A 10,967-nucleotide genomic window follows, 5' to 3' on the forward strand; every position below is an offset into this window, starting at 1 on the left:
ACAACCCCATTCAATATATGTTTTTCTTTTATAGGTTGTATCGGATTATTGGTCCAAATTCTTTTATCTCACTCTCTCATCTAGGGTAACTGCTGAAGGAATAGACAAAATGACTACGAGAGGACTCCATGGAGAAATCAGTAGTCCTCCACTGTAACTGAGCATGTGATATTAATAGGAAAAGTCAAAATCCCCGACACGACCATTCCTAAACCCCAAAGGGGCAGAGGTGACATAAATTGGAAGTTGTAGATTTAAATTGTTTCCCCTAAATAACTGGATAACTCAATCACACCTTGTTCTTGTTAATCCTGTGTGTTCCATTTAATAAAGTCTCGTCATAGACAAGTTTATTCTACTTTCTAAAATTATTAAACATACAACCTGTGAATCTCGGAAAGTAACACTTATATATATATTTGTGTTTTATAGCCATTATTTTGCTTAAATTTATATGATAAGATTAAAAAAGTCATTAACAAAATATAGAAAAAACATTTAACAAACAAACATTAACGAACATAAACGGACGTTAGAACAAACACCTTATTAGATGCTCACCAACACAACTGAACGAGCATGAATTTTGTTTGTGTTTATTTATTTAGCTAATCGAATGAAATTTCTTGTTCATATTCGTTCATTTATTAAACGAACGAATCGCCAAACAGTCGGTTCAATCCGGTGGTGTATGATGCATACAAGAATTGGTGTTTGTGCTTCCTTATTTCACCTCCTCCTCCCAAAAGTTTTAAATCACGATATTGTTAATCAGCTTATCCCTCATGAAATAAGCAAATCCCAAACACCTTTAAAGTTTAAAAAAAATTAATTAGTTCACAAACAGCCGGCCTAACCAAATCCTTGAATTGGGTTATTATGTAATGGGCTGACCTATTTAAGAAACCGGGTCAAACAGCCGCCCAAACAAAAGCGGCGAACGAGGGCTACCAACGTCCATAGCTCCGCCGTCTCAGTTCGTCATCATCTTCCTCTCAAATTGCTGCAGGTATGATGCTTTTCTCGTTTCGTTAGGTTTTCTTTCAAACTATATGAGACTGTTCTATGCTAAATTAGGGTTTACAGAATTGCCCAATCTGAAACACGGCTGCAGCTGTTTAATTTTGCGAGCTAGGATAACGACAGCTCGTCGTTTTCTGTTGCAATTGTTCGATAATCCGCTATTAATAGGGGTGTGCACGGTTCGGTTCAGTTATTAGTCAAACTACCATTAACCAATCAGTCGTTGGTTTATTCGGTTAATTTTTCGGTTTTAGATTCTCTTCGTTTAATTTTGGTAAATAACCAAAATAAAATCTGGGCTAAAATTTGTACTTATAAATATTTCATGAAATGAAGTTATAAATGCATGAAATGGAGGTATAACTACTTGAAATGATGGAATAAAACATGAAATACATGTGATGGAGGTATACAAGCTAGAAATATATGAAAACATGAATGGTTTGCTTCGGTTTGGTTTATTTTGGTTAACCAAGGGTACAAAAAATAACCGGTTTTCGGTTAATTAGGTTATTGGTTAATTTCAGTTCGGGTATTGCTCACAGTCTCTCATAGTTTTTCTTCATTGCGATAAAGTTGTTCAGTAGGAGTAAGTTAAGGACTTAAGGGTATGAGCGTAAGAAATTGGAAGCAGTTAACATGTTTGATTACATTTTAGGGTTATTGATAGCTTAATATGTGTCTGAATTTGAGTGAACGTAGTGTTTGGATTCAGATGAAGACTGTTTCTGGAAAAATTGTGTCTACAAAACCTGTTAGTCTTTCTAAAGCCGCCAACGTTTTGGCAAATTTTGTAACTTCTGATAATGGAGCTTCACAACCTGTGGCTGCTTACCTTCGACGCGCGTCTGCGGCATTTGACGAGCTTGTATACTTCAAAAAGCACCATAAGCTGAAGAAAAATTCATCAAAGGAAGAAGATTTAACCAAATCGGATATAAGTCATAGAAGTTTAGAAGAATATGAAGTTGAGGTTCTTGAAAAAGACGGGTCAAACAAGAAGCTTCACCAGGATTCAGTTGAGGTTGATGAAGTTGAAGGTAAGTCGCGAAAGAAAGAGAAGAAAAGGAAGAAGAGTGAGGGTAGTTTGCGGAATAAGGAAAATGACGGTATTAAAGATGAGTCTAAAGAAGATAATGAGACTGTGAATGAAAAGAGTAAAGAAAAGAAGAGGAAGAAAAGTAAGGGTAGTTTGGGGAATAAGGAAAATAACGGTATTAAAGTTGAGTCTAAAGAAGATAATGAGACTGTGAATGAAAAGAGTGAAGGAAAGAAGAAAAAGAAGAAGAGGAAGAATGCAGAGGTTGACGGGGGCGAAACAGGTCATTCGGTGACGTCTGAAAGGAAGAAAAGAAGAAAAACCAAAGCTGATGATTAGGTCTCCAAATTTGGTGAGAAATTTTTGTTGTTATTTAGTTAAATTGATGAATGTGTTAAGTAATTTTTGATGGTTAGAAACTGCGTTTATGATTACTGGCTATATTTTTTTAATGTTGTTGACTTTATCTTTCAAGCTATTCGACTCTTTTTGATTTATAAAAATGTGCCCAACAGTAATGGTAGCTGTTAGTTGACAAACTGTTAAAGTTAGTTGACTGTTTTTTGTAGTCATCGCTACAATTGTCACAAACTATCATCATTATGTTAGGGCTATCATTATTTGTATGATTATATTGTATGCTTAGCGAATAAACTACTCGAAAGGTACCTCTGTTATGTGCATATCCTGGATTGGATCTACGAGTATGAGAAAGGCAATTTTGTAATTTGAAAGAGGTCGTCAAAATATTAGGTTACAAATCATTCTCCTCTCCATGTGATTGTTCCCCTCTCTTGTCTTCAACATCTTCGTTCTTTCCTGTAACCAATGGTGCTTTCCCATAAGCCTAGCGATTGAAATTTAATGCTTGATGTTTGATTATTTGGTCTGACGATTCACTGCAGTTTTTTATCTGCAGATTGAAAATAAGGACAATTTTTGTAATTGACTGTTTGATTATATGGATCAGAGATTAGCAGTTAGGTTAATTCACACACATCAGTTAAAATGGGCCATAGTAGTATTTAGTAGATTATTATTCAGCAAATTAGTATTCAGATGGAGGTCTTCAACAGTTAATACAGGTTAAAGGTTCACATAAATCTGGTTACGGGTCAATTGGCTGAAAGGGATAATTTGGGGATTATTTTTTTCTAATTCAGTTGCCAAACTACATGTTACAAGAGTGAATATGGCAGATTGCTTTGAAGGGCATTTTCAGGAAGTTTCAAGTGTTGTTTTGGGTCAAAGTTAATTCAGGTCATTTTGACATTTTGACCCCCAAGGGGATTTTGGATCAATGCAAGTCACATATAGATTAACTTAGGGGTGTAAACGAGACGAGCCAAGCCGATCCCGAGCTTGACCGTTTTGACTTACGAGGGGTTGAGCTTGGCTTGTTTTGAGCTCTTTTTTCAAAGCTCAAGCTTGGCTCGTGAGTTGTTTTTTCAATTTTGAGTCCTTCCCGGGCTTTTATTATTTGTTAATTAATATGTATATGCTTTTAATTATTTTTATATATTTTAAGGAAACCATAAACGAGCCTAACCTCAGCTCAAGCTCAGGTGTGGAGTGTGAAATTAATACATAGAGGTACAAAATACAGTGTTTTAAAACCGGTTCAAACTGGCCGGTTGAACCGGTTAAACCGGATTTCACATAGCAGACCGGTATTTTGAGCCCGGTATTTTTGGCCGGTTTGCTAGAACATCGTACCGGCGGTTTTTTCTAAAATACCGGTTTCTACCGGCAAACCGGTTTAAGTCCGAGAATACTATTGATATTTGCAGCCCATATTTTATAAAATTTACTTTTAACCCAACAATTAGCATCAAATGTGTAAACTTTAGGACTATTTTTTTTTTTAAATTGAGTGCTTTTGAATTATTTTTTTTAATATGGATTAACTTTCGGAATATTTTTTGTTATGGAATCATTTACTTTTAGGTTATTTTTTTGAGTTAAAGTTGCATTTATAAGAAATTATAAGGTAAACCATTCAACCGGTTGAACCTCCTGATATAATTCGGTTCAACCGGTTGTACCATTTTTTAACCCAATCCAGTACAAGTAAAAAACCGGTTTTTAAAACATTGACAAAATATGAAAAAGTTAAAAATACACAAGGTTTGTTAAGGCTCGACGAAACTAAACAAACTTTCCATGCAAGGCTCAAGCTTGGTCTCGTTAATTGAACGAGCTTTTATTTAGGCCCAGGCTCTACTCGAGCTCGAAAAAGCTTGGCTCATTTCGATCTTTTATATATTGTTAATGGTGAGCTCAGGGCATGTAACACCATGAAAATACCCCATCTAGTTTTGGGCCAAAAATGTCAAGATTAGAAGTTAAAGGGGCTAAAAATGCCAATTCTGAAAGTTGAGGGACTAAAAATGAAAATTTTGAGTTTTTAGACCCATCGCGCTACGCGATGGTCTCCTGATGAACTTCGTCGCGCTACGCGACAGAGAATCACACAATTCAAGAAAAAGGAGGGGCGCCGCACGACGCGACGGCCAAACTCAACTGGTCATCGCGCTACGCGATGACCAGGTTAAGTAACCCGGGATACGTGGCCAACCACGTGTCAACACGTGGCAGCTTCTGATTAATTGCGGCGTTGCGGTACGCGACGGCCTTAGGGAAAAGGCCATCCCGCTACGCGATGGTTTGCAAAACTTGCCTATAAAATGGCAGCTACGGGTTCAAGCCAATGCATCTCATTTTCACCTTCATTTCACACACTTAACTAGGTAATTGTGCCAAGGGTGTTCTAGGGTATCGAGGGCCGTTTTCGTGAAGAACCGAGGTGTCGTTACACTGTTTAAAGAGCTGCTGACCTTGTAACGAAGTACAAGGTGAATTGCAGCTGATTTCTAAAGATCTTAAGTTCCGACAAGCCGATTAAGGTAGGAATAGGGTTAAGTTACTTTATGTAACACCCCGACCAAAGGCGGATTATACATCGGGGCGCCACATTGTTTCATTACTCGTGACACTATTGGGTGTCAATATTTAATAAATACATTCATTCGCGCACGCGCAGGGTAAACATAAGATAACATAAATCATCATAAATCAATATATTATAAATCATAATATTCGGACAACAATAACTTGTCTTGATACATTTTAATCTAGGTCCAAAATAAAGAAAACTTCCTATGTGTCCACAAGCTCCAAAACAGCTACTGCAAACCTGAACATGTGTTAAAATAAACGTCAAACACTTGCGTGTTGGTGAGAAATCAAGTTTAATAGTTAATACATAGATAACAATAAATCTGCGCGCAACATGTGTATGTCTGGTTTTCAACAAGGGTGTAATCTGATCGGGACCAACTCTAAGATTCATAGACTGCCAGTGCTCACAATTGAGCTCACAAACAAGACAAACTGTGCATGTGTAAACAAAAGAGAAAATCATAAACGATAGTTCTCCCGTGTTCATCTAATGGTACCATGAGAACTGCGGAATAGACCGACAAGACGGTTAATGATCCACACATACAAATAAACAGCCAAGTCTACGTCCTCAACACATGGGATACTGCGCGACTAAAGTTCATAAACAAGTTTAAGACTCTAAGTTTGTATGAACACATGAACATCCCAAAACATTAAAAGCAAAAAGGGATTAGGTACGAGATTACTCACTTGATAAACGATGCGGTGTAAGATAAAGCAAGAACCAACTTTAAACAAGCACAAGTTAACCTATAAATAAGATTATTGTTTTAATGAATTGATTTAAGTCTTGATTATAAGTTAGCATAATTAATAAGTAAATTATAATATATATATATTACCGGAAAAGCAGGGCAGAACAGGGAGGAAGACGGAGGCAGAGAGGAAGACGGCAGAGAGAGCAAGGAGCAAGAGAACAGGAGAGATTAAGTGTTTTGTGTGTGTAGTGTTATGAAAATATTATTATTATTTATAGGAAAACCCTAGGGAACACAATCCCTAGAAAAGGGGAAAAGATCTCAAAAAGCAAAAGATTCCAAAAGCAAAAGATATCAAAAGATATGGCAGCAGGGAAAAAGAGAAAGGCTGACAGGGAACAGTAAAAAGGCATGGGCGGATCAGATAAAGGTACAGGTCAGGCATGGAAAAAGCAGATCTCCAAAGATAATGTCAGCCACTTTTTCTGCCAACCAATGGGGTTGGTGCGCATGCTGCGCCGAAAGTAACTTTTCAGACATAAAGCAGATTAGGTCAACAGCACAAAAGATAAGACAACTCAAAAGCAACGGCTAGATTAAGCAGAAGGAAGACTCAAGACATAGCGCGAGAAGGCTGACACAGAAGGTCAAGAGAGCGCGAGCGCGAAGGCAGACAGAACTAACCTTAACGCGTCGCGGAAAGAACTACATTTCTAAGCGCGCCGCGGGAAGAATCACATTTCTTAGCGCGCCGCGGGAGGAACTAAAATTCCTAGCGCGCCGCGGGAAGAACTATAATTCTTCGCGCGTCGAGGGATGAACTACGATTCTTAGCGCGCTGCGAGAAGAACTACAAATCCTTAGCGCGTCGCGGGAAGAACTACCGTTCTTAGCGCGCTGCGAGAAGAATTACAATTCTTAGCGCGCTGCGAGAAGAGTTCGTCTCGCGTATCGCTGAAACAGGTGGTCTTCACGCAGGATTCCTTGTAAGGGGTCTGGCGCGTGGAGCTGCGCAGACAACCTTAGGCGGGAAGGAACAAAAGACAAGCAAAGAGTTAGAAGAAAAAGAGGGAAACAAGGCTTAAGGGCGGGACGGCGACAAGAGGGAAAAGAAGGCGGAAAGAGAGAAGGAGAGGGACGGGACGGCGGAAAGAAAGAGAGAGAAAGAGGCAGGAAGGAAAAGTATATTATTATTATTAAAAGTAAAATATAAGTATAAATAAATATTAAATCATAAAAGAAAGAGATCGGGTCAGAGAAACGGGTACCTGGGTCGGGTCGGATCGGGGCAGATGTCACAGTCTCCCCTACTTTAAGAAATTTCGTCTCGAAATTTATCTCGAAGTAGGTTGCGCAGAGAACAGGTGCGGGTACTTGATCTTCATTTGATCTTCCCTTTCCCATGTAAACTCGGCTCCGCGCTTGGACTCCCAGCGAACTTTCACGATAGGGATGCGACTGCGCTTGGTTTGCTTAACCTCGCCATCCATAATCTCAACAGGCTTCTCAACGAAATGCATAGATTCATCAACTTGAACTTCATCAAGTGGAATGTGAAGGTTCTCGTCGGCTAAACACTTCTTGAGATTGGATACATGGAACGTTGGATGCACATTACTGAGCGCGAGCGGCAGGTCTAGTCTGTAGGCAACTTTTCCTACACGCGCGAGAATCTTGAATGGTCCAACATATCGAGGAGCAAGCTTACCTTTCTTCCCAAAGCGGACAACACCCTTCCAAGACACTTTGAGGAGAACAAGATCACCAACTTGAAATTCGAGAGGCTTTCGCCTACGATCTGCGTAACTCTTCTGTCGGCTTCTGGCAGTCAGCAGATGATCACGGATCTTGGCGATTTTATCGGTTGTCTCTTGAACAAGTTCGGGTCCTGTGATTTGAGTTTCACCCACTTCGCTCCAACAAATCGGGGAGCGGCACTTACGACCGTAAAGTGCTTCAAATGGGGCCATACCAATACTGGAATGATAGCTGTTATTATAAGAGAACTCGATCAAAGGCAGGTGTGAATCCCAATTACCTCCAAAATCAAGAACACAAGATCGGAGCATATCCTCAAGAGTTTGAATAGTTCGCTCAGACTGACCGTCAGTCTGGGGATGATATGCCGTACTCATGTCCAAGCGAGTTCCTAGCGCAGATTGGAGAGATTTCCAAAAGCGGGATATAAAACGGCCATCGCGATCGGATATGATGCTCAAAGGAGTACCATGGCGGCAGACAATTTCCTTGACATAAAGCTGCGCGAGTTGCTCAACACGGTAGTTTTCACGAATGGGCAGAAAGTGAGCAGACTTAGTCAAACGATCCACTATTACCCAAATGCTATCATGTTTGCTTGCTGTCAAAGGTAACTTGGTAATAAAGTCCATCGCTATACCTTCCCATTTCCACGTAGGAATTTCTGGTTGTTCGAGCAAACCAGATGGGCGTTGATGTTCAGCTTTTACTTTAGAACAAGTCAGGCATCTAGCTACGAACACAGCAATATCCTTTTTCATACCGGGCCACCAATAAGTAATGCGCAAATTCTTGTACATCTTATCAGCGCCAGGATGAACGGAATATCGAGATTTGTGTGCTTCACTCAGGATATCAGCGCGAAGATTCTCATCAAAGGGAATCCAGATGCGATTGAGATAACAGAGAATTCCACTTAGATTGGGCACAAAATGCGCTTCCGCGCCACACGCTAACTCGGCGCGAAGGTTACCATTACTGATGGATGCGCGCTGCGTGTCACGAATGCGCGATTCAAGGTTGCTTTGGATCGGCGCGAAGTGAAGCTGCGTGCGCGGCAAGATACAGTTAAGCTGGCAGGGTTTTCGGCTGAGCGCATCGGCTACCACATTAGCCTTACCAGGATGATACCGGATCTCACAATTGTAATCGCTGATGAGTTCGTTCCATCGGCGTTGCCTCATGTTAAGTTCCTTCTGATCAAAGATATGCTGAAGGCTTTTATGGTCAGTGTAGAGGATACACTTAGTACCATAAAGGTAGTGTCTCCAGATCTTCAAGGCAAATACCACTGCACCAAGTTCGAGATCGTGAGTCGTATAATTCTTTTCATGAATCTTAAGTTGCCTTGATGCGTAAGCGATAACCTTGCCTCGTTGCATAAGAACACAACCGAGACCTTGGTTGGATGCATCGCAATACACGACAAAATCATCATTACCCTCAGGTAGCGCAAGAACAGGAGCTTCACACAACAAACGCTTGAGCGTTAGAAAGGCTTCTTCTTGCTTCGAGCCCCAAATATACGGTTTACCTTTGTGCGTTAGAGCTGTTAAAGGCAAAGCGATTTTCGAGAAGTTCGAAATGAAGCGCCGGTAATAACCAGCTAAGCCCAGAAAGGAACGGATCTCGGAAGGAGAGGATGGCGTAATCCAGTTCTTGATTGCTTCAATTTTGGATGGGTCGACATGGATACCCATCTTGTTAACAACATGGCCAAGAAACTGTACTTCATCCGACCAAAATTCACACTTGGAAAGCTTAGCATAGAGTTGCTCGGCTCTAAGCTTTTGCAATACCAATCGGAGATGTTGCTCATGCTCGGCCTTGGTCTTAGAATACACCAGAACATCATCGATAAACACGATCACGAATTTATCCAAGAAAGGCCTACACACCCGATTCATTAGATCCATGAAAACGGCGGGTGCTTTGGTTAAACCGAAGGACATGACCAAGAATTCAAAATGGCCATAACGAGTTTGAAAAGCAGTCTTCGGAACATTTTCATCGCGGATGCGCAACTGGTGATAACCAGAGCGGAGATCAATCTTCGAGAAACAAGAGGCACCTTGGAGTTGATCAAAGAGGTCGTCAATACGCGGTAAGGGATACCGGTTTTTAATGGTGAGTTTGTTCAACTCGCGGTAATCAATACACATGCGAAACGATTCATCTTTCTTTTTAACGAACAACACCGGAGCACCCCAGGGCGAAGAGCTAGGGCGAATGAATCCTTTAGCAGTCAACTCTTGAAGTTGGCTTGCCAATTCTTGCATCTCAGCGGGCGCAAGACGGTAAGGAGATTTAGCTACGGGGGAAGCACCAGGGACAAGATCAATACGGAACTCAACTTCACGAGCGGGAGGGATACCAGGAAGATCATCAGGAAAAACTTCAGGGAAATCACGCACAACAGGGATATCGCGAAGCTTCTTCTCTTCAGCAGGTTTGACCACATGGGCTAAGAATGCAACACACTTCTTCCGCATGAGTCTTTGGGCTTCGGCGCAGGACATAAGCTTAAGACCGCGGGAGGGTTTCTCGTCGTAGATATGAAGATCACCATTTTCTCGAGGTATGCGAACCATCTTCTTGGCGCAAATAACTTCGGCACGATTATTCGAGAGCCAGTCCATACCAATGATAACATCAAAACTTCCAAGAGGCATGGGGATGAGGTCGATTAGAAAATCGTTTTCGTTAAGGTTAAGCGTGCAATCTTTAATCACCGAGTTAATTAAAACAGTTTCACCGTTAGCCAATTCAACTGAAAAATCTTCTTTTAAGTTATCGCGCGGTCGCGCAAGCTTCTGCTCGAGGGCGCGAGAGATAAAACTTCGATCGGCGCCAGTATCAAAAAGTACAGAAGCATAAAATCCGTTAAGCAAAAATGTACCATTAACTACGTCATTATTCGCTTGCGCTTGGTGCGCGGTTATGTTAAAAGCTCGTCCGCGTGTCACTTGGTTCGAAACCTGGTTCACCGGATTCGCCTGTGTAATCTGAACTTGTAGTCTCGGGCACGCGTTCCGGAAATGACTGGGATCACCGCAGTTAAAGCACGATCTGGGTCGTGGGTTTTGGTAGGTTGGTTGTGGGTTCTGCGGGTAGACTGGTGGTGTTGGCGCAATTGGGTTGGCGAGAGGGACTCTACAGTTTTCTGCAAGGTGACCAGCGCGGCCACATCGGGTACAAAGTCGACATGGGACTTGAGGTGGGTGGTGGAGTCTACAGGTTGGGCAAAAGGGGTGGTTTCCTGTGTAAGGTTTCTTAGTTGGCGGGGCAGGGAGTGCTGGATTGGTTAAGGCATAGTTGTGGACTACAGGAGGTGTTGGGTAGGCTGACAGAGGGTTAGGCGCGTATACTAGAGGTTGGTAGGCGGGTTGCTGGACTATGGGCGGGTTGGTAAGCGCGTAAGCTTGTCTGCGCCTACGTTTCGGGTTGTTATGGTGTGAGGGTTCAGGTTTGGTTTCTGTTGGTTC

At 41.5% G+C, this 10,967-nt stretch overlaps 1 protein-coding gene across 1 annotated transcript; it reads left to right on the forward strand.

Annotated features, from left to right (window-relative positions):
* The first annotated feature begins 1,731 nt into the window (after positions 1-1,731).
* LOC143598577 (uncharacterized) lies at positions 1,732-2,465 on the forward strand. Its single transcript, XM_077076764.1, has 2 exons — positions 1,732-2,063; positions 2,142-2,465. Exons 1-2 carry the CDS (start codon positions 1,739-1,741, stop codon positions 2,399-2,401), a joined length of 585 nt encoding a protein of 194 aa, XP_076932879.1. The 5' UTR covers positions 1,732-1,738; the 3' UTR covers positions 2,402-2,465.
* Positions 2,466-10,967: the final 8,502 nt, after the last annotated feature.

This window comes from Bidens hawaiensis, unplaced genomic scaffold, assembly GCF_021521415.1.
Source record: "Bidens hawaiensis isolate Kalapana, Puna unplaced genomic scaffold, B.hawaiensis_p1.1 tig00050524_1, whole genome shotgun sequence".
NCBI classification, from domain to species: Eukaryota; Viridiplantae; Streptophyta; class Magnoliopsida; order Asterales; family Asteraceae; genus Bidens; species Bidens hawaiensis.

Bases quoted from the DNA above. Each gene is read 5' to 3' on its own strand.
- LOC143598577 (XM_077076764.1), top strand. From the start codon at position 1,739: ATGAAGACTGTTTCTGGAAAAATTGTGTCTACAAAACCTGTTAGTCTT. The intron at 2,064-2,141 runs GTAAGTCGCGAA...ACGGTATTAAAG, and splicing joins TGAGGTTGATGAAGTTGAAG to ATGAGTCTAAAGAAGATAAT.